The sequence below is a fragment of the Loxodonta africana genome, chromosome X, assembly GCF_030014295.1.
Source record: "Loxodonta africana isolate mLoxAfr1 chromosome X, mLoxAfr1.hap2, whole genome shotgun sequence".
NCBI lineage: Eukaryota > Metazoa > Chordata > Mammalia > Proboscidea > Elephantidae > Loxodonta > Loxodonta africana.
In genome coordinates this window covers 88,934,487-88,957,008 of record NC_087369.1, presented here as the reverse complement: position 1 = coordinate 88,957,008, position 22,522 = coordinate 88,934,487, and the positions used below count along the sequence as shown (strand labels likewise).

At 38.6% G+C, this 22,522-nt stretch overlaps 1 protein-coding gene across 6 annotated transcripts in view; it reads right to left on the bottom strand.

Annotated features, from left to right (window-relative positions):
* Positions 1-22,522, bottom strand: part of ATP7A (ATPase copper transporting alpha) — a 212,110-nt gene that overhangs the window by 87,389 nt on the left and 102,199 nt on the right. For all 6 annotated transcript variants that reach the window (XM_064278581.1, XM_064278577.1, XM_064278578.1 and 3 more), the window contains one exon: positions 20,063-20,226. In XM_064278581.1, the coding sequence (XP_064134651.1) occupies positions 20,063-20,226 (164 nt within the window). The remainder of the gene's footprint in view (positions 1-20,062; positions 20,227-22,522) is intronic.

Below are 22,522 nucleotides of genomic sequence, written 5' to 3'. Positions count from 1 at the left end.
ATTACCACATAGGATCTTAACTGAACTCTTAATATGTTTCAAATACGATCATTAACCCAAAATATGATCATTAGAATATCATTTTTATACCACATCAAACAAAGTTCTGGTCCCAGCTGTAACAGGCTTGACAGAATTTCAGGATATCATCTAAAAAGCCCCCTTCTTCCTGTCTCTACTGCTCAGTGACAGAGGATTTGACATCTATCATTGTTTCTTGCAACAAACGGCTCGCTTCCTTCTTGATATATTTTTCATCCAGCTTTCAGTATTACTTTTAGCGAGAGTTAATGGGTAGTGTCTAAGTTATCTATAACTTAGCTGCTATAACAGAAATACCCCCTGAAGATTGCTTTAACAAACAGGAATGTATTTTCTCACAGTTTAGGAGGCTAGAGGTCTGAATTCAGGGTGCTAGCTCTAGGGCAAGGCTTTCTTTCTCTGTCAGCTCTGGAGGAGGGTACTTGTCTCTTCGGCTTCTGTTTCCTGGTTCCTTAGAAATCTCCATGTGGCTTGGCATCTCTGCTTTCTCGCTCGTTTAATCTCTTTTATATCTCAAAAGAGGTGTACTCAAGATACACTCTATACTAATCTGGCCTCATTCACATAACAAATACAACCCAATTCCAAATAGGATTATAACTACAGGAATAGAGGTTAGGATTTACAACACATACTTTGGAGAGTGACAATTCAATCCATAACAGGTAGCAAAAGTTTTTTTGTCTTTGTATGTCTAAAAATGTATTTCACCAATATCTTGAATGAGGTTATAGTTTAATTGGTTATTAAATTCTAAACTGGAGGGGCAAAATCTCTGGAATGACTGTGTGAGGAACTTGGCAAATCCTCTTCCCAAAAAGCAATGACAAAACTATACAGAATTGTCAAAATAACCATTGAAAGACTTTGTAAAGTGACCAAAGAGCATATAAAAAAAATTAAGAAACATTTACTCAAGAACATTTACCAAGGGAATACCAGAAAAAATGATGGAGTAAGAACCTCTGAAAATTATCTCCTTCATAAAAGCAATGAGAAAACTGGCAAAAATTGTCAGTATCAACATTTCAGAAATCTGGAAATTAAATAAAGTCTTGAAGCAATACAGGAAGCACTTATTCAAGAAATGAATACCAATAAGAACAGTAAACCCCAAAAAACCCAGTGCAAGTTATATGCTATTATAACTTGCCTATTCACATTCCCTTCCTTTCAGCTCCACAGTAGACTTGAAAGCCAACAGACCACAACCATAGTTAAAAAGAAAAAAAAAATTAAAAGATCATGGAATCAATCAGGGGGGCAGAAATGGGTTGGAGATCCTTCAAAGCCACATATCTAGAGAACTGTCATTATTACACCCGTCTGATAATTCCCTGGAAGAGGCCACTTATAAGGATACCTACGTTTGTCCTAACTAGAGCTCAACCAATGCAATAAGCCTTTTTCCTTGGGGGAATTTGTAAAAAAAAAAAAAAATTAATGACAATTATTTAACTTTCTGGCTAAACAGGTAGCGGATAACAGTTGTCTCAAACAAAAGGCTAACCAAAAAGTTTAAAAGCAAAAGCTGAAAAACTGGATGTTCACTGGAGATCCAACATATTTGTGGGAATCTAGAAGGCCACACACCAGCATAGTACTGGGGCCATGTTTAGGGCTGTGCACATGCTCAGAAAAGACCTGAAAAGGCCCTAAGCTCTAACCTCTGGCTCAACTTTATGCGCTGCACAAGCAAGAAGTGAAGGTTAATGCAGAGCTTGCAACTATTAAAACTCTACACAGAACCCATCGACAAAGACTGAGAGACTTCCTGGCTCCAGTCATTTAAGAAAATCTGTGTTCAGTCATTAGCTGATCACTAAAATAACCAAACAGAGGCTTCAGTGGCCACATACAACAAAGAATACAGATTTTATAAAATTAGTTCAGATGCTAGGGGTCCTAAAACATGGCAAAAATAGTATACAAACCATAACTAACAATGTACAAACACCAGAAGAAAAACTAAGAAACTGGGAACTCATAAAAATTAAACACTTATGCTCATCAAAAGACTTCACCAATAGATTAAAAAGAGAACATAAAAACTGGGAAAAAAATTTTGACTACGACATAGCTGACAAGGTCTAATCTCTAAAATTTACAATACTTCGATACCTCAACAACAAAAAGACAAATAATCCAATTAAAAAATGTGCAAAGGACAATAGGAAAGAGATGGAAACAACCCAGATGCCCATCAACAGATGAATGGATAAATAAACTGTGCTACATACACATAGTGGAGTATTACGCAACACTAAAGAACAACGCTGAATCTGTGAAGCATCACATAACATGGATGCACCTGGAGGACATTAAAAAAATTTTTTTTTGGAGGACATTATGCTGAGTGAAATAAGTCAATCACAAAAGGACAAATATTGTATGAGACCACTACTGTAAAAACCCATGAAAAGGTCTGCATACAAAAAGAATCTTTGATGGTTACAAGTGAGGGGAGAGGGTGGGAATGGAAAAACACTTAATAGATAAGCGGTAATTTTGATGAAGGGAAGGGTAAGACCGTACACAATACTAGGGAAGCCAGCAAAGCCTGTATGAGGCAGGGCCACAGTAGCTCCATAGACAGATCCAAACTCCCTGAGGGACTGAATTGCTGGGCTGAGGACTGTGGCGACCATGGTCTCAGGGAACATCTAGCTCAACTGGCATAACAGAGTTTATAAAGAAAATGTTCTACATTCTACTTTGGTGAGTAGCATCTGGGTCTTCGAAGCCTGTGAGCAGCCATCTAGGATACTCCACTGGTCTCACCCCTTCGAGAGCAAGAAAGAATGAAGAAAACTAAAGACACAGGGAAAGATTAGTCCAAAGGACTAATGGATCATATCTACACCAGACTGAGTCCAGTACATCCAGATGGTGCCTGGCTACCACCACTGACTGCTCTGACAGAGATCACAACAGAGGGGTCCTGGAAAGAGCCGGAGAAAAACGTAGAACAAAATTTTAACCCAAAAGGAAAAACCACACTTGCTGGCCTGAAAGAGACTGGAGAAACCCTGAGAGTGTGGCCCCTGGACACCCTTTCAACTCAGTAATGAGGCCACTCCTGAGGTTCACCCTTCAGCCAAAGATTGAACAGGCCCATGGGACAAAACAAGACTAAAGGGGGGCACCAGCCTTGAGGCAGGGACTGGAAAGTAGAAGAGAACAGGAAAGCTGGCAATAGAGAACCCAGGGTTGAGAAGGGAGGGTGTTGACATGTCATGGGGTTGTTAACCAATGTCATACAACAATGTGTGTACTAACAGTTTGATGAGAAACTAGTTTGTTCTGTAAACCTTCATCTAAAGTTCAATTTAAAAAAAATGGGCAAAGGATGTGAGCAAATACTTCACCAAAGAAGACATTCAGATAGCTAACAGACACGTGAGGAAATGCTCATGATCATGAGCCATTACAGAAATGCAAATCAAAACTACAAAGAGATACCATTATACTCTGACATTACTGGCTGTGTTAGTCATCTAGTATTTGCTGCAACAGAAATACCACAAGTGGATGGCTTTAACAAAGAGAAATTTATTTCCTCACAGTAAAGTAGGCTAAAAGTCCAAATTCAGGGCGTCAGCTTCAGGGGAAGGCATTCTCTTTCTTGTTGGCCTTCTCATCAATCCTCCCCCAGACTAGGAGCTTCTTTGCACAGGAACCCCGGGTTCAAAGGACGCACTCTGCTCCTGGCACTGCTTTCTTGGTGGTATGAGGTTCCCAACTCTCTGCTTGCTTCCCTTTCCTTTTATCTCTTAAGAGATAAAATGTGGTGCAGGCCAAACCCCAAGGAAACTCCCTTTACACTGGATCAGGAGGTGACATGAGTAAGGGTGGTGTTACAATGCCACCCTAATCCTCTTTAGCATAAAATTACAATCACAATATGGAGGACAACGATACAATACCGGGAATCATGGCCTAACCAAGTTGACACAGATTTTTGGGGGACACAATTCAATCCATGACACTGCCACTAATCAAAAAAAAAACAGAAAATAACAAATGTTGGAGAGGTTAAAGGGAGTTCGAAACTCTTATGCACTGCTGGTGGGAATGCAAAATGGTACAACCACTTTGGAAAATGATGTAGCACTTCCTTAAAAAGCTAGAAAGAGAAATACCATACGATCCAGCAATCCCAGTCTTAGGAATACATCCTAGAGAAGTAAGAGCCATCACACAAATAGACATATGAACACCCATGTTCATTGCAGCATTATTCACAATAGCAAAAAGATGGAAACAACCTAAGTGCCCATCAGCAGATGAATGAATAAACAAAATTATGGTACACACACACAGTGGAATACTATGCAAAGATGGAGAACAATGATGAATCCGTGAAACACCTCACACCATGGATGAAACTTCAGGGCATTACGCTGAGTAAAATAAGTCAACCACAGAATAGTAAATATTGTATGAGACCACTATTACAAAAACTCAAGAAAAGGTTTACACCCAGAAAAAAACATTTTTTGAAGGTTACGAGGGTAGGGAGGGGCAGGGAAAATCATTAACTAGATAGTAGAAAAGTATACTTTGGTCAAGGGAAAGACAATACACAATATACAGGAAGTCAGCAAACTTGACCAAGGCAAAGTCATAGAAGTTTTCCAAATGCATTCAAACAACTTGACAGACTTAGTTGTTGGGGCCAAGGGCTGGGAACCATAGTCTCGGGGCACATTTAGGTCAATTGGCATAACAAAGTTCATAAAGAAAATGTTCTACATCCTACTTTGGTGAGTAACATCTGGGGTCTTAAAAGCTTGTGAGCAGCCATCTAAGATACATCTATTGGTCCCATCCCATCCAGAGCAAAGAAGAAAGAAGAAAACCAAAGACACTAGGTAAATATTACCCAGAGGACTGAAGGACCACATGAACCACAGCCTCCACCAGCCTGAGCCCAGAAGAACTAGATAGTAACCAGCTACCACCACTGACTGCTCTAACAGGGATCACAACAGAGAGTTCTAAAGAGAGTGGGAGAAAAATGTAGAACAAAATTCAAATTCACAAAAAAGACCAGACTTACTAGTCTGACAGAGATTGTAGGAACCCCGGAGGCTATGGCCCCCAGACACTCTGCTAACCCAGAACTGAAACCACTCCCAAAGCCTGTTTTTCAGACAAAAATTAGACAGGCCTATAAAACAAACAATAACACACGTGAGGAACATGCTTCTTAGTTCAATCAAATACATGAAACCAAATGGACAACTCCTGTCCAAAAGCACGATAAGAAGGCAGGAAAGGGACAGGAAAACTGCAAGAACGGACACAGGGAACCCGGGGTGGACAGGGGGAGAGTGCTGTCACATTGTGGGGATCGCAACCAATGTCAAAAAAACAATAGGTATACAAACTTTGAATGAGAAAAAAAAATTATGACAAAAAGAAATAACAGCAAACAGTAACAACAACAAATCTTGAAAGGAGGGGCAGGGGTAGACTCTGTTCTCCAGAGCTGCTATATTATTTAAAATATCCAGCTTTCAATAAAAAACTAAGAGGCATGTAAAGAAACAAGAAAGTATAGTCAATACACAGAGAAAATAACAATTAATAGGAACTGTCTCTGAGGAAGCCTAAATGTTGAAATTATTAGACAAATATTTATATCAGCTATTTTAAATATGTTCAAAGAACTAAAGAAAACCATGGGTAAAGAATTAAAGGAAAGTATGAGAATGGCCTCTCACCAAATAGAGAATATCAATAAAGAAACAGAAATTATAAGAAAGTATCAAATAGAAAGCCTTTAGTTTAAAAGTACAATAAATGAAATAAAAAGCAATGCCTAGAGGGAAATTTATAGTTGTAAACACCTACATTAAAAGAGAAGAAAGACCTCAAATCTAACCTTCCACCTTAAATACTGGAAAATTTTTTTTTTAATCTAAGATAAGGTGAAGAAAAGAAATAATAAAGATTAGAGCAGAAATTAATGAAATAGAGAATACAAAAATAACAAAGTATTAAAACCAAAGTTGGTTCTTTTAAAAGATTGACAAAATTGACAAATATCTGGCTACACTGATCAAGAAAAAAGAGAGAAGACCAAAATTATTTAAATAGGAGTACAAGAGGAGACATTACTATTGACGTTACAGAAGGAAAAAGAATTGTAAGAGAATATACTATGAACAATTAATTGTATGAAAACAAGTTAGATAACCAAAACGAAATTAATAAAACCTAGAAAGACACAAACTACTGAAATTGACTGAAGAAGAAACAAATTATTTGGATATACATATAACAACTAAGGAGGCTGACTTAGTAATCAAAAAACTTTCCACGAAGAAGAGCGCAGAACCAGACGGCTTCCCTGGAAAATTCTATCAATTATTTAAAGAAGAATTATCACCAATTTTTCACAAACTCTTCCAAAAAACAGAAGTGGAGGTAATACTTCCTAACTCATTCTATGAGGTCATTCTTGCTGATAACAAAACCAAACAAGACATATAAGAAAGCTACAGAGCAATATCCCTTATGAATATAGATGCAGACATCCTTAACAAAATACCAACAAACTACTCCAACGATACATAAAAAAGCACCGTACACCATAATCAAGAGGGATTTATCACAAGAACGCAAAGTTAATTCAGTGTATAAAATAAATAAATGTAATTTCTTGTTGTTGTTACATGCCGTTGAGTCATTTCCGACTCATAGCAATCCTATGTACAACAGAACTAAACACTGCCCAGTCCTGCACCATCCTCATAGTCGTTATGCTTGAGCCCACTGTTGCAGCCAGTGTCAATCCACCTTGTTGAGGGTCTTCCCCTTTTGGTTCACCCTCTACTTTACCAAGAATGATGTCCTTCTCCAGAGACTGATACCCCTGGTAACATGGACAAAATACGCCAGATATAGTCTCACCATCCTTGTTTCTAAGGAGTACTCTGGTTGCACTTCTTCCAAGATAGGTTTGTTCATACTTTTAGCAGTCCATGGTATTTTCAATATTCTTCACCAACCCACAATTCAAAGGCGTCCGTTCTTCAGTCCTCCTTATTTATCGTCCAGCTTTCACATGCATATGAAACAACTGAAAACACCACGGCGTGACTCAGATGCAACTTAGTCTTCAAGGCGACATCTTTACTTTTTAACACTTTAAAGAAGTCTTTTGCAGCAGATTTGCCCAATACGATGCGTCTTTGATTTCTTGACTTCTGCTTCCAAGGGTGTTGATTGTGGATCCAAGTAAAATGAAAACCTTGACAATTTCAATCATTTCCCTGTTTACCATGACGTTGCTTATTGGTCCAGTTGTGAAGTTTTTTTTTTATGTTGAAGTTTAATCCATACTGAGGGCCAAGGGCTTTGATCTTCATCAGTATAAGTGCTTCAAGTTCTCTTCACTATCAGAAAGTAAGGTTCTGTCATCTGCATAATGCAGATCCTTAATGAGTCTTCCTCTAATCCTGATGCCTCATTCTTCTTCATATAGTCCAGCTTCTCAGATTATTTGCTCAGCATACAGATTGAATAGGTATGGTGAAAGGTTACAACCCTGATGCACACCTTTCCTGAATTTAAACCACGAAGTTATCCCCTTGTTCTGTCCAAACTGCCTCTTGATCTATGTATAGTTCCTCAGGAGCACAACTAAGTGTTCTGGAATTCCCATTCTTCGCAACGTTACCAGTAATTTGTTATAATCCACACGGTCCAATGCCTTTGTATAGTCAATAAAACACAGGAAAACATCTTTCTGGTATTCTCTGCTTTCAGCCAGGGTCCATCTGACATCAGCAATGATATCTCTTGTTCCACAACCTCTTCTGAATCCAGCTTGAATTTCTGGCAGTTCCCTGTAGATATACTGCTGCAGCCACTTTTCAATGCTCTTCAGCAAAATTTTACTTGCATGTGATATGAATGATATGTTTGATAATTTCCATATTCACTTGGATTACCTTTCTTGAGAATAGGCATAAATATGGATCTCTTCCAGTCAGTTGGCCAGGTAACTGTCTTCCAATTTTCTTGGCATAGATTCCTGAAGCCTTGTTTTTTGCCAAAGCCTCTACTTTACTGCACCTTGGATTTCTTCCTTCAGTACCATCAGTTCCTGATCATATGCTATCTTCTGAAATGGCTGAACATCAACCAATTCTTTTTGGTAGTTACTGCATATTCCTTCTATCTTCTTTTGATGCTTCCTGCATCGTTTAATGTTTTCCCCGTAGAATTCTTCAATATTGCAACTCGAGGCTTGAATTTTTTCTTCAGTTCTTTCAGGGTGAGAAATGCCGAAAATGTTCTTCCCTTTTGGTTTTCCATCACCAGGTCTTTGCACGTCATCATGACACATTACTTGTCTACTCAAGCTGCCCTTTGAAATCTTCGGTTCATTTCTTTTACTTCATCATTTCTTCCTTTTGCTTTAGGTACTCGAAGTTCAAGAGCAAGTTTCGGAGGATCTTCTGACATCCATTTTGATCTTTTCTTTCTTTCCTGTCTTTTTAAAGACCTCTTGCTTTCTTCACGTATGCTGTCCTTGATGTCATTCCACAACTCGTCTAGTCTTCAGTCATCAGTGATCAATGCATCAAATCTATTCTTGAGATGGTCTCTCAATTCAGTTGGGATATACTCAAGGTTGTACTTTGGCTCTCGTTGACTTCTTCCAATTTTCATCAGCTTCAACTTTAACTTGCATATGAGCAATTGATGGCCTGTTACACAGTGGGCCCCTGGCCTTGTTCTGACTGATGATATTGAGCTTTTCCATCGTCCCTTTCCACAGATGTAGTTGATTTGATTCCTGTATATTCCATCTGGTGAGGTCCATGTGTATAATTACCGTTTATGTTGGTGAAAAAAGGTATTTGCAATGAAGAAGTCGTTGGTCTTGCAATATTCTATCATGTGATCTCCAGCATCATTTCTATCACCAAGGCTATATTTTCTAACTACCACTCCTTCTTTCTTTCCAACTTTCACATTCCAATCAGCAGTAATTATCAATACATTCTGACAGCATATTCGATCAATTTCAGACTGTAGAAGTTGCTAAAAATCTCCAATTTCTTCATCTTTGGCCTTAGTGGTTGGTGCATAAATTTGATAATAGTCCTATTAACTGGTCTTCCTTATAGACGTATAGGTATTATCCTATCGTTGACAGCGTTCTACTTCAGGATAGATCTTGAAATGTTCTTTTTGACAATGAATGCAATGCCACTCGTCTTCAAGTTATCATTCCCAGCATAGTAGACCATATGATTGTTCAATTCAAAATAACCAATATCGGTCCATTTCTCTACACAAAAGCAGGACGATGAATAAGGAAGACTGAAGAAGAACTGACATCTTTGAATTGTGGTGTTGGCGAAGAATACTGGATATACCATGGACTGCCAAAAGAATGAACAAATCTGTCTTGGAAGAAGTAAAACCAGAATGCACCTTAGACGCAAGGATGGTGAGACTATGTCTCACATACACTGGACACGTTATCAGGAGGCATCGGTCCCTGGAGGACATTCTACTGCATAAAGTAGAGGGTCAGCGAAAAAGAGGAAGAGCCTCAACAAGATAGATTGTACACGTGGCTGCAACAATGGACTCAAGCGTAACAACTGTGAGGATAGCGCAGGGCCAGGCAGTGTTTCATTCTGTTATACATAGGGTCTCTATGAGTCGGAAATGACTTAACGGCACCTAACAACAACAGTCCATTTCAGCTCACCAATGCTTAGGATAGTAATCTTTATGCACTTCATTTTTTATGATTTCTGGTTTTCCTAGTTTCATACTTCATACATTCCACATTCAGATTGTTAATGCTTGTTTGCTCCTGTTTCTTCTCATTTTGAGTCATGCTACATCAAAGAATGAAGGTCCCGAAAGCTTGACTCCACCCACGACATTAAGGTGGACTCTACTCTGAGGAGACAGCTCTTCCCCAGTCTTATTTTGAGTGCCTTCCAACCTGAGGGGCTCATCTTCCAGTACTATGTCAGACAATGTTTCGCCGCTATTCGTAAGGTTTTCACTGGCTAATTCTTTTCAGAAGTAGACTGCCGGGTCCTTCGTCCTCATCTTAGTCTGGAAGTTCAGCTGAAATCTGTCTGCCACGGGTGACCCTGCTGGTATATGAATACAGGTGGCACAGCTCCCACCATCACAGCAACACAGAAGCCCCCACAGTATGACAGACTGACAGACACATGGGGGAATAAATGTAATACACCATATTTAATAGAATAAATGACAAAAACCACATGAATATCTCAATTCACACAGGAAAAGCATTTGTCAAAATTCAAAATCCCTTCATAGCAAAAACACCCAACAAACTGGGAATAGAAAAGAACTTCCTCAACCTGATACAGGAATCAAGGCTGTGTAGTACCAGCATAAAGGAAAGACATATAGATCAATGCAGTAGAACTGAGAATCCAGAAGTAAATTCTTACATTACCATTAAATTGATTTTTTAAAATAATTTATTAGGGGAAGTCAGCATAACTAGACTAATCCAAAAGCTAAGAAGTTTCCTGAATACAAACAAACAATTTGAGAGACAGAGTAGCAGGGGCAGGGGTCTGGAGACCATGGTTTCATGGTACATCTAGGTCAACTGGCATAACAAAGTTTATTAAGAAAACGTTCTGCATCCCACTTTGGTGAGTGACGTCTGGGGTCTTAAAAGCTAGCAAGTGGCCATCTAAGATGCATCAACTGGTCTCAATGCTGCTAGAGCAAAGGAGAATGAAGAACACCAAAGATACAAGGAAAATCCGAGCCCAAAAGAAAGAGCCACATAAACCAGAGACTCTATCAGCCTGAGACCAGAAGAACTAGATGGTACCCAGCTACCACCAATGACTTCCCTGACAGGAAACATAACAGACAATCCCCAATGGAGCAGAAGAAAAGTGGGATGTATACCTGAAAGTCTAGGAAAAAGACCAGGCTTAATGGTCTGACTGAGACTGGAGGGACCCCAGAGGTCATGGTCCCCAGACCCTCTGTTAGCCCAAAACTAAAACCACTCCCCAAAACAACTCTTCAAACAAAGATTAAACTGGACTATAAGACATAAAATGGTACTGGTGAGGAGTTTGCTTCTTAGCACAAGTAGACACATGAGTCTACGTGGGCAGCTCCTATCAAGGTGACATGAAAAGGCAGAGGAGGACAGGAGCTGGCTGAACGGACATGGGAAATACAGGGTGGGGAGGAGTGTGCTGTCACATTATAGGGAGAGCAACTAGGGTCACATGACAATGTGTGTAAGTTTTTCTGTGAGAAACTGACTTGAATTGTAAACTTTCACTTAAAGCACAATTTAAAAATAATAATAATTTAGGGTTGTGCACCCCCACGTGTCTCTCAGTTTGTCGTACTGTGCGGGCTTGTGTGTTGCTGTGAGGCTGGAAGCTATGCCACTGGTATTCAGATGCCAGCAGGGTCACCCATGGAGGACAGGTTTCAGCTGAGCTTCCAGACTAAGACAGATTAGGAAGAAGAACCCGGAAGTCTACTTCTGAAAAGCATTAGCCAGTGAAAACCTTATGAATAGCAGCGGAACACTGTCTGATATAGTGCTGGAAGATGAACCCCCCAGGTAGGAAGGCATTCAAAAGATGATTGGGGAAGAGCTGCCTCCTCAAAGTAGAGTCGACCTTAATGACATGGATGGAGTAAAGCTTTTGGGACCTTCATTTGCTGATATGGCACGACTCAAAATGAGAAGAAACAGCTGCAGACATCCATTAATAATTGGAACCTGGAATGTACGAAGCATGAATCTAGGAAAATTGGAAATCGTCAAAAATGAAATGGAACGCATAAACATCGATATCCTAGGCATTAGTGAGCTGAACTGGACTGGTATCGGCTATTTTGAATCGGACAACCATATAGTCTACTATGCTGGGAATAACAACTCGAAAAGGAATGGTGTTGCATTCATCATTAAAAAGAATGTTTCAAGATCTACCCTGAAGTACAATGCTATAAGTACCAGGATAATATCCACATGCCTACAAGGAAGACCAGTTAATACGACTATTATTCAAATTTACGCACCAACCACTAGGGCCAAAGATGAAGAAATGGAAGATTTTTACCAGCTGCTGCAGTCTGAAATTGATCAAACATGCAATCAAGATGCATTGATAATTACTGGCGATTGGAATTGAGAGTTGGAAACGAAGAAGGATCAGTAGTTGGAAAATATGGCCTTGATGACAGAAACAATGTTGGAGATCGAGTGATAGAATTCTGCAGGACCAACGACTTCTTCATTGCAAATACCTTCTTTCACCAACATAAACAGCAACTATACACATGGACCTCGCCCGATGGAACACACAGAAATCAAACTGACTACATCTATGGAAAGAGATGATGGAAAAGCTCAATATCATCAGTCAGAACACGGCCAGGGACCGACTGTGTAACAGACCATCAATTGCTCATATGCAAGGTCAAGCTAAAACTGAAGAAAATCAGAGCAAGTCCACGAGAGCCAAAATATGACCCTGAGTATATATCACCTGAATTTAGAGACCATCTCAAGAACAGATTTGACGCATTGAACACTAGTGACCAAAGACCAGACGAGTTGTGGAATGACATCGAGGACATCATCCATGAAGAAAGCAAGAGGTCATTGAAAAGACAAGAAAGAAAGAAAGGACCAAGATGGAGGTCAGAGGAGACTCTGAAACTTGCTCTTGAGCATCAAGCACCTAAGGCAAAAGGGAGAACTGATGAAGTAAAAGAACTGAACAGAAGATTTCAAAGGGCCTCTTGAGAAGACAAAGTAAAGTATTGTAATGACATGTGCAAAGAGCTGGAGATGGAAAACCAAAAGGGAAGAAGACGCTCGGCATTTCTCAAGCTGAAAGAACTGAAGAAAAAATTCAAGCCTCAAGTTGCAATAGTGAAGGATTCCATGGGGAGAATACTAAACGACGCAGGAAGCAACAGAAGAAGATGGAAGGAATACACAGAGTCATTATACCAAAAAGAATTAGTCGATGTTCAACTATTTCAAGAGGTGGCATATGATCAGGAACTGATGGTCCTGAAGGAAGAAGTCCAAGCTGCTCTGAAGGCATTGGCGAAAAACAAGACTCCAGGAATTGATGGAATATCAATTAAGATGTTTCAACAAACAGATGCAGTGCTGGAGGTGCTCACTCATCTATGCCAAGAAATATGGAAGACAGCTTCCTGGCCAACTGACTGGAAGAGATCCATATTTATGCCTATTCCCAAGAAAGGTGATCCAACCGAATGTGAAAATTATAGAACAATATCAATATCACACGCAAACAAAATTTTGCTGAAGATCATTCAAAAACGGCTGCAGCAGTATATCGACAGGGAACTGCCAGAAATTCAGGCCGGTTTCAGAATAGAACGTGGAACCAGGGATATTATTGCTGATGTCAGATGGATCCTGGCTGAAATAAAGAATACCAGAAGGATGTTTACCTGTGTTTTATTGACTATGCAAAGGCATTTGACTGTGTGGATCATAACAAACTATGGATAACACTGCGAAGAATGGGAATTCCAGAACACTTAATTGTGCTCATGAGAAACCTTTAAATAGATCAAGAGGCAGTTGTTCGGACAGAACAAGGGGATGCTGATTGGTTTAAAGTCAGGAGAGGTGTGCGTCAGGGTTGTATCCTTTCACCATACCAATTTAATCTGTATGCCGAACAAATAATACGAGAAGTGGGACTATATGAAGAAGAATGGGGCATCAGGATTGGAGGAAGACTCATTAACAACCTGCATTATGCAGATGACACAACCTTGCTTGCTGAATGTGAGGAGGACTTGAAGCACTTACTACTGAAGATTAAAGACCACAGCCCTCAGTATGGATTGCACCTCAACATAAAGAAAATAAAAATCCTCACAACTGGGCCAATGAGCAACATCATGATAAACGGAGAAAAGATTGAAGTTGACAAGGATTTCGTTTTACTTGGATCCACAATCAACAGCCATGGAAGCTGTAGTTAAGAAATCAAAAGACGCATTGCATTGCTTAAATCTGCTGCAAAAGACCTCTTCAAAGTGTTGAAGAGCAAAGGTGTCACCCTGAAGACTAAGGTGCTCCTGACCCAAGACATGGTATTTTCAATCACATCATATGCACGTGAAAGCTGGACAATGAATAAGGAAGACCGAGGAAGAGTTGACACCTTTGAATTGTGGTGTTGGCGAAGAATATTGAACATACCACGGACTGCCAAAAGAACGAACAAATCTGTCTTGGAAGAAGTACAGCCAGAATGCTCCTTAGAGGCAAGGATGGCAGGACTGCGTCTTACATACTTTGGGCACGTTGTCAGGAGGGATCGGTCCCTGGAGAAGGACATCATACTTGGCAGAGTACAGGGTCAGCCGAAAAGAGGAAGACCCTCAATGAGGTGGATTGACACAATGGCTGCAACAAGGAGCTCAAGCATAACAATGATTGTAGGGATGGCGCAGGACCAGGCAGTGTTTCCTTCTGTTGTACATAGGGTCGCTATGAGTCGGAACTGACTCGACAGCACCTAACAACAACAACAAGGGTTGTGCAACAATTTTCACCCTCCTTTTCTGAGATGTTCCTCCCCAATTAATATAAACTCGCTGACTCCTAAGCTTCCTATATAATCTTTCTAGTTGCTGTTGTCAATTTGGTCCCACATAAAAACATAATGTTAAGGCAGACACTCTTTACTAGTTAAGCTAAACTATTGCTTTGTTTTAGGAAGACTTCAGGTGATTATCTTAGGGCAATAGTTTCATGGGGTTCATCCAGCCTCCATGGTTCTACAAATCTGGATTGCATGATAATTTGAAATTCTGCTCGGCATGTTTCCTTTTGATCAGGATTATTCTATAAAATTTTTTTACTGAAATGTTCAGTAATGGTAACTGGGCACCGTCCAGTTCTCCTGGTAATGGAGGCAGATGTTCCTGGAGACAATTAGCCACATATTCCATTTCCTGCGCCTATTTCTGACTCCCCTTCTTCCTTTGTTGCTGCAGGCTAAAAGAGATCAATTGCTGTGCTTTGGATGGCTGTTTGAGAGCTTTTAAGACCATAGACACCATGCAATGAACTAGATGGTAGAACAGAAGCACTAAACGTGTTATTAGGCCAATTAATTGGGATGTACCATGAAATCATGACCCTAAACTTCCACAACAAGGAACCAAATTCCATGAGGTGTTTGGTTATTCTTAAGCAGCCTCAGCAGCTACTTTTTTTGTCATTGTTGTAAATATATCTATCACACAATCTTTGCCAGTTCAACTTTTTAGAGGTGTACAAGCTATTGACAGCAATTACATTAACCTTCTCTGCAACCCTGCCCTTAATCAATGAGATTATTCCATCACCATAAACCAAAACTCTGTAATTCAAAAGTAATAACCTCTTTCTCACTTCCCTTCCATCCCTGGTAAACACTAATACACATTGGTCTCTACATTTGCCTGTTCTTGTCTTTTTATATAAGTGAGGTCACACAATATTCGTCCTTTTGTGATTGACTTATTTCACTTAGTATAATATCTTCAAGCTCCATCCATACTGTAGCATGTATCAAGACTTCATGTCTCTTACTGGTTGAGTAGTATTCCATTGCACGTAAGTACCACATTTTGTTTATTCATTCTTCTGTTGATGGCCATTTAGGTTGTTTCCACCTTTTGGCTGTTGGGAATAGTGCTGCAATGAACATTGGTGTACGAGTATTTAGGTCTCTACTTTCAAGTCTTTTGGGTATACACCTAGGAATGGTAGCTCTATTTCTAGTTTTCTGAGGAATCATAATACTGTTTTCCACAATGGCTGCACCATTTTGCATTACCCAGTGGATAAGGGTTCCAGTTTCTCCACGCTGTAGCCTATGTTTGTTATTTTCTTTCTTTCTTTCTTTTTTTAATCTTAGCCATCCTAGCAGAAGTGAAAATACTCTGTTTCCAAATATATTCTCCAGATCAGCAGCTTGTCTTGTCACTTTTTTGGTAAAGTCTTTTGATGAACGTTTTTAAAGAGACACTTTTTTTCCCATTGAATGGACTTAGCACCCCTGTCAAAAATCAGTTGACCATAGATGTGTGGATTTATATCTGGACTCTCAATTCTATTCCATTGGTTGATGTGCCTATTGTTACACCAGTATCACGCTATTCTGATTACTGTAGCTGTATAATATCTTTTAAAATCAGGGAGTGTGTGAGTCCTCCTACTTTTTTCTCCTCTTTCAACATTGCTTCAGCTATTTGGGGCCTCTTGCCATTCCATATAATGTTGAGGATTGGTTTTTCCATTTCCATAAAGAAGGCTGCTGGAATCTTGATTGAGATTGCTTTGAATCTATAGATCACTTTGGGTAGTACTGACATCTTAATAATATTAAGTCTTCCAATCCTGAACATGGAACATGGAACATTTTCCATTTACTTAAGCCACCTTTAATCCCTTTCACCAAGTCTTATAATTTTCATCGTATAAGTCCTTCACATCCCTGGTTAGATTTATTCCTAGTTATTTTATTCTCTTACATACTATTGTGAATGGAATCATTTCCCTAATTTCCCTTTCTGATTTCTCATTGCTAGTGTATAGAAACGGAACTGATTTTTTTGTTGCTGTTGTTGACCTTATACCCTGCACTTTGCTAAATGCCTTTATTAGCTCTAGAAGTTTTCTTATGTACTCTTAAGGATTTTCTATATCATGTCATCTGTGACTAGAGATAATTTTACTTCTTCTTTTCTAATCCGAATAGCTTTTATTTCTTTTTCTTGTTTTATTGTTCTGGCTAGGACTTCTACTACAATATCAAATAGAAGTAATGAGAGTGAGCACCCTTGTCTTGTTCCAGAATTCAAGTGGAAAGCTCTCAGTCTTTCTCCATTAAGTCTAATGTTGTAGAGTCAACTGATTTTTAACAAAGGTGTCAAAACAATTCAATGGGAAAAGAATAGTCTTATCCACAAATGGTCCTGGGACAACCGGACAGCCACATGCAAATGAAAGAGTTGAACACCTACCTAATACTATATACAAAAACGAACTCGAAATTGATGCACGATCCAAATGTAGGAGCTAAAATTATAAAACTCTTAGAAGAAAACACTGGGTAAGGCAATCGTTTATTAGATATAACACAAAAAACACAAGCACAAAAAGAAAAAACGAATTGTACCATTTTGCATTCCCATCAGCAACAGATGATATTGTTGTTATCGGGTGCCGTCTACTTGGTTCTGACTTAGTGACCCTATGTACAACAGAAGGAAACACTGTCCTGTGCCATCCTTACAGTCATTGTTGCAGTCACTGTGTCAGTCCATCTTATTGAGGGTCTTCCTCCTTTTTGCTGACCCTCTACTTTACCAAGTATGGTCCCTCCTAATGACACATCCAAAGTACATGAGATGAAGTCTCTCCATCTTCGCTTCTAAAGAGCATTCTGGTTGTACTTCTTCCAAAACAGATTTGTTCGTTCTTCTGGCAGTCCATGGCATATTCAATATTCTTCGCCGACACCATAACTCAAAGGCATCGCTTCCTCTTCAGTGTTCCTTATTCACTGTCCAGCTCTGGCATGGATATGAGGTGAATGAAAATATCATGGCGTGGGTCAGGTGCATCTTAGTCCTTAAAATGACATCTTTGCTTTTTAACACTTTAAAAAGTTCTTTTGCAGCAAAGCTGCCCAATGCAGTACGTTGTTTGATTTCTTGACTTCTGCTTCCATAAGCATTGGTTGTGGGTCTAAGTAAAATGAAATCCTTGACAACTTCTATATTTTTCCCCATATCCTCGCCAACATTTGTTATTTTCCTTTTCTATCTTAACCATCCTAAAAACCCAAAAAACACATTACCACTGAGTTGATTCTGACTCACAGCAACCCTACAGGACAGAGAAGAACTGCCCCCACAGGGTTTCCAAGACTGTAAATCTTTATGGAAGCAAGATGCCACATCTTTCTCCCATGGAGCAGCAGATGAGTTCGAACTGCCAACCTTCTGGTTAGCAGCCAAGTGCTTAACCACTGTGCCACCAGGGCTCCTTTAACCATTCTACTGGGAGTAAAATGGTATTTCATTGTGGTTTTGATTTGTATCTCTCTAGTAGCTAATGATAGGGTCGCTATGAGTCGGAATCAACTCGACGGCACTGGGTTTCTGGGAATAGCTAATGAGGAAACCCTGGTGGCGCAGTGGTTAAGTGCTACAGCTACTAACCAAAGGGTCAGCAGTTCGAATCCACCAGGTGCTTCTTGGAAACTCTATGGGGCAGTTCTACTCTGTCCTATAGGGTCGCTATGAGTCGGAATCGACTCGACAGCACTGGGTTTGGTTTTTGTTAATAGCTAACGATGTTCAGCGCCTTTTCATGTTTTTGGTGGCCATTTGAACATCCTCTATGGTGAAATGTCTATTCAAGTCCTTTAGTTCTCACATTTAGGTCCCTGATTCATTTTGAATTGGGTTTTGTGTACTGTGTGAGGTATAAAAAAAAAAAGTATAGATCCTCTCTAATTCTCTTGCATGTGGAAATCCAGTATTCCCAGCACCATATATTAAAGACGCTATTCTTTCAACCATTGGATAGACTTAGCATCTTTGTAAAAAATTAATTGTCCATAGATGTATGCGTTTATTTCTAGATTATCAATTTTATTACATTGATATGTCTATCATTATACCAGTACCAGACTGTTTTGTTTACCGTAGCTTTTTAGTATTTTGATATCAGTAAGTGTGAGTTCTCCTACTTGATTCTTCTTCAAGACTTATTTGGCTACTCAGGGTCCCTTGCCCTTTCATATAAATTTGAAGACTGGCTTTTCCATTTCTGCAAAGAAGGCTGTTAGAATTTTCATTGGTATTGCATTGAATTAATAGATTGCTTTGGGTAGTGTTGACATCTTAACTATATTAAGCCTTTCAATCCATGAACACGGAATGTCCTTATATTTATTTAGGCCTTCTTCAATTTCTTTTAGTAATGCTTTATAATTTTCAGCGAACAATTCTTTTACTTCGCTGGTTAAATTTGTTACTAGGAGCCCTGGTGGTACAGTGGTTAAGCACTCGGCTGCTAACCAAAAGGCTGGCAGTTGGAATCCATCAGCCGCTCCTTGGGAACCCTATGGGGTAGTTCTACTCTGTCCTGTAGGGTTGCTATGAGTCAGAATTGACGTGACAGCAATGGATTTTTTTATTTATTCTTTTAGATGCTATTGTAAATGGTATTGTTTCCTTAATTTCCTTTTCAGCTTGCTCATTGCTGGTAGACAGAAACCTGGCTGATTTTTGTGTGCTGACATTGTACCCTGTCATTTTGCTGATTCATTTATTAACTCTAATAGCTTTCTTGTAGAATGTCTGAGGATTTCTATACATAAGATCATGTCATTGAGAAAAGGGAAAGTTTTCTTTCCTCCTTCCCAATTTTGATAATTTTTTTCTCTTGCCTAACTGTTCTGGCTAGGACTTCCAGTACAATGTTGAACAGCGGTGGTGAGAGTGGACATCCTTGTCTTACTCCTGATTACATACATATTTTTATGGGACAGAATCTTAGCAGTTGATTTGCTGGGTTACAGAGAATGATTATTTTAAGTCAATATACTTTACACCTGGTATAAGTCTTTAACGCATCTAGAATTCATTCTTTTATATGCTACTAGGTGGGAATCACGCTATGTGTTAAAAGTTGATTTTCATTTATTCATTCAAAATGAGTTATATTTTTGTTCTTGATAGAGATATGACAATTACCTTTTACATTCTACTCTTGAAGACCACTAATAAATCACATCTTATCCTTCCATTTTCCAGTTTCATTAATTATCCTTATATATTTATATGTCTTATTTTCTAAACTTTAATTATCTTTGGAACTCTGCTAAGAAACCTCACCAACTTTTTCCTGGAATTTTTATTAATAACACATAAAAATCTTACTTACAACAAGTTCCAAAACACCATCCCCTTCATCAGCATTTTCTATCACGGTGGCTCCAAATCCAAGCTCTCGGATGAACTCTGCTATCATCAGAGGTTGTACAACAGCAGGATTATATCTTACTTCTGCCTTGCCAGCCATCAGGGCTACGAGTACAGAATATATTCCTACGGCCACGGATAAGAAAAATCATACAGATAACACTATTCTTTATAAAAAGGGTAATTTTATAATTAGTTTTTAGCATTTTTCATTTAAATGTGAAATTATTAAAGTGAATCTGGAGAAATTCATTACTTAACTCTTATATAAGCCTTGAACCGAAACCAAGCTATTTGAAAAGGGGGCCTTGTTTTTAAAAGAACATTGATTATAGAAAATTTCATTTATATATAAAAAAGAGAGACCAGCATAAAACATTTGATGTGCCCATTACCCAGCTTCAACAATTATCAATAAGACCTGGGTAATCTTGTTTCATCTATATTCCTACCCATTCCACACACTGCCCTCTACACAAATTATTTTGAAGCAAATCCCAGACATCATATAATTTCATGTATAAATACTTAAATTTATCTCTTTAAAAGACAAAGATTCTTCTCTTAAAAAAACGTAATACCATTGTCACACCTAGAATAAAATAATTCCTTAATATTATCAAATATCCAGGCCGTATTCACATTTCCACGATTGTCTTATAACTTTTTTTTTTCTTATAACTGCTTATTAGTTTAACAGGTTGTTTGAATTGGGATCTAATTAAGGCTCATGAACTTCAATTGGTTGAGACCTTATCTTCTAAATTTTAGAAGCTAGTAACAGTCCTAGAGAAAGGAACTCATGAACGTAGGAAATCAGTTATTGCAACTGTAGCAAAATATCCAAGAATGTACCAACATAGACACTATATTGTAATCAAATAATAATCATTTCTTAAAATTCTGGTGCACACTAATCTAAAAAGCTCTTATTTCTAGGGGAAAAAAGTCCCACATAATTTGTTAATAGAACAAAATAATTCATTTTATAGCAGTCATGCTGTTATCTGGGTAAACCTTCTGTCAACAACAGTCCCACTTCTAAAGACCAGCTATTATTGTCATTGCCAGGAGAAAAATAAATTTCTCATAGCAGAAATAGTAGCTTTCTAGGAATCTGTGGCATTTGGTGGCTACCTGACAGGGAATGGGGATCAACAGACTGTAGGCAGCTCTAGAGTTTGATAAATAAGAAAAAATGACCATATATTAATTTAATAATAGCTTTTAATTTTAAAAAAGTACCTAATATAGTCTAAGTTTTCTATATAAAGTTTTCTACTTTCTCGGCTTTGTGGGTACCAAATAATACAGGTGATCAGCCCTCGGGAAAATGTCAGCAATAACAGACAGGTATAGAGAAAGTAGAAAAAAACTTTTTTGTTTCAGTTGAATGTAATCAACAGCCAAATACACAGAAATAGAAGAGAAAATCTGAATTTTAAATTTCAAAATTATAAGTTTAATATTTATATAAACTATAGATAATTTTTTAAAATTCTTACTCTAAACTGTAATTAGGACTTTCTATTCATTTTTAGAAATATAATGCAGACTTAATTGAGGGAAGACCAGTGCTACCTAGTTTAAAAAAAAAAATGAATGTAGTGACCTAAGCTAGGCTAAGAGTATTCCTAATTAGGATAAAAGGTGGTAAAACCAGTTGTTGTTGAGTCGATTCCAACTCATGGCAACCCCATGTGTTGCAAAGTAGAATTGTGCTCCATGGGGTTTTCGAGGCTGTGACCTTTCAGAAGCAGATTGCCAGGCCTGCCTTCTGAGACACCTCTGGGTGTGTTCAAACTGCCAACCTTTTAGTTAGTAGTTGAGCATTTAACTGTTTGCACCACCCAGGGACTCCCTAAGAGGTGGCAGAGGGGAATAATTGGGAGAATGAGCTCAATGGGTTAAAAAAAAAAAGATTCATAATTGGCATAGGCATTGCTTGTCTCATTAAACAGGTTATTTCTGAATATCCTGAAAATAGTTGGCTCTCAAATTAAATAGGAACCCCGCAAGCTTTACTTTGCTTGGCAACCCCTCTCTCTCTTTTTTTTTTTTTAACTTAAACAAAAGGTAACATAAGCTTTAGTCTTGACTGCATTCCAATTAGAAATAATACAGGCTGAAATGAAATATGCAGAAATGACAGAATGTGGACAAGATAATACTGAACTGAAGATGGCCCTGTCTGCCATACATTTTGTTATAATGTTCATGCCTTCATATATAAAGTGATGCTACTGGCCGTAGGTCTGTATTATTTTCAACACGCACTTTGAGTCATTTCCCCAATAATAAGGATAAACTTATATTAATCCTTACTTACTTACTCAGTCCTTGTGACAACAGTTTATATCATTAAGACACCTGAGGCTAGGGCTGCCAAAGTACTAAAACTATGACTTGGTCTTATTAAACA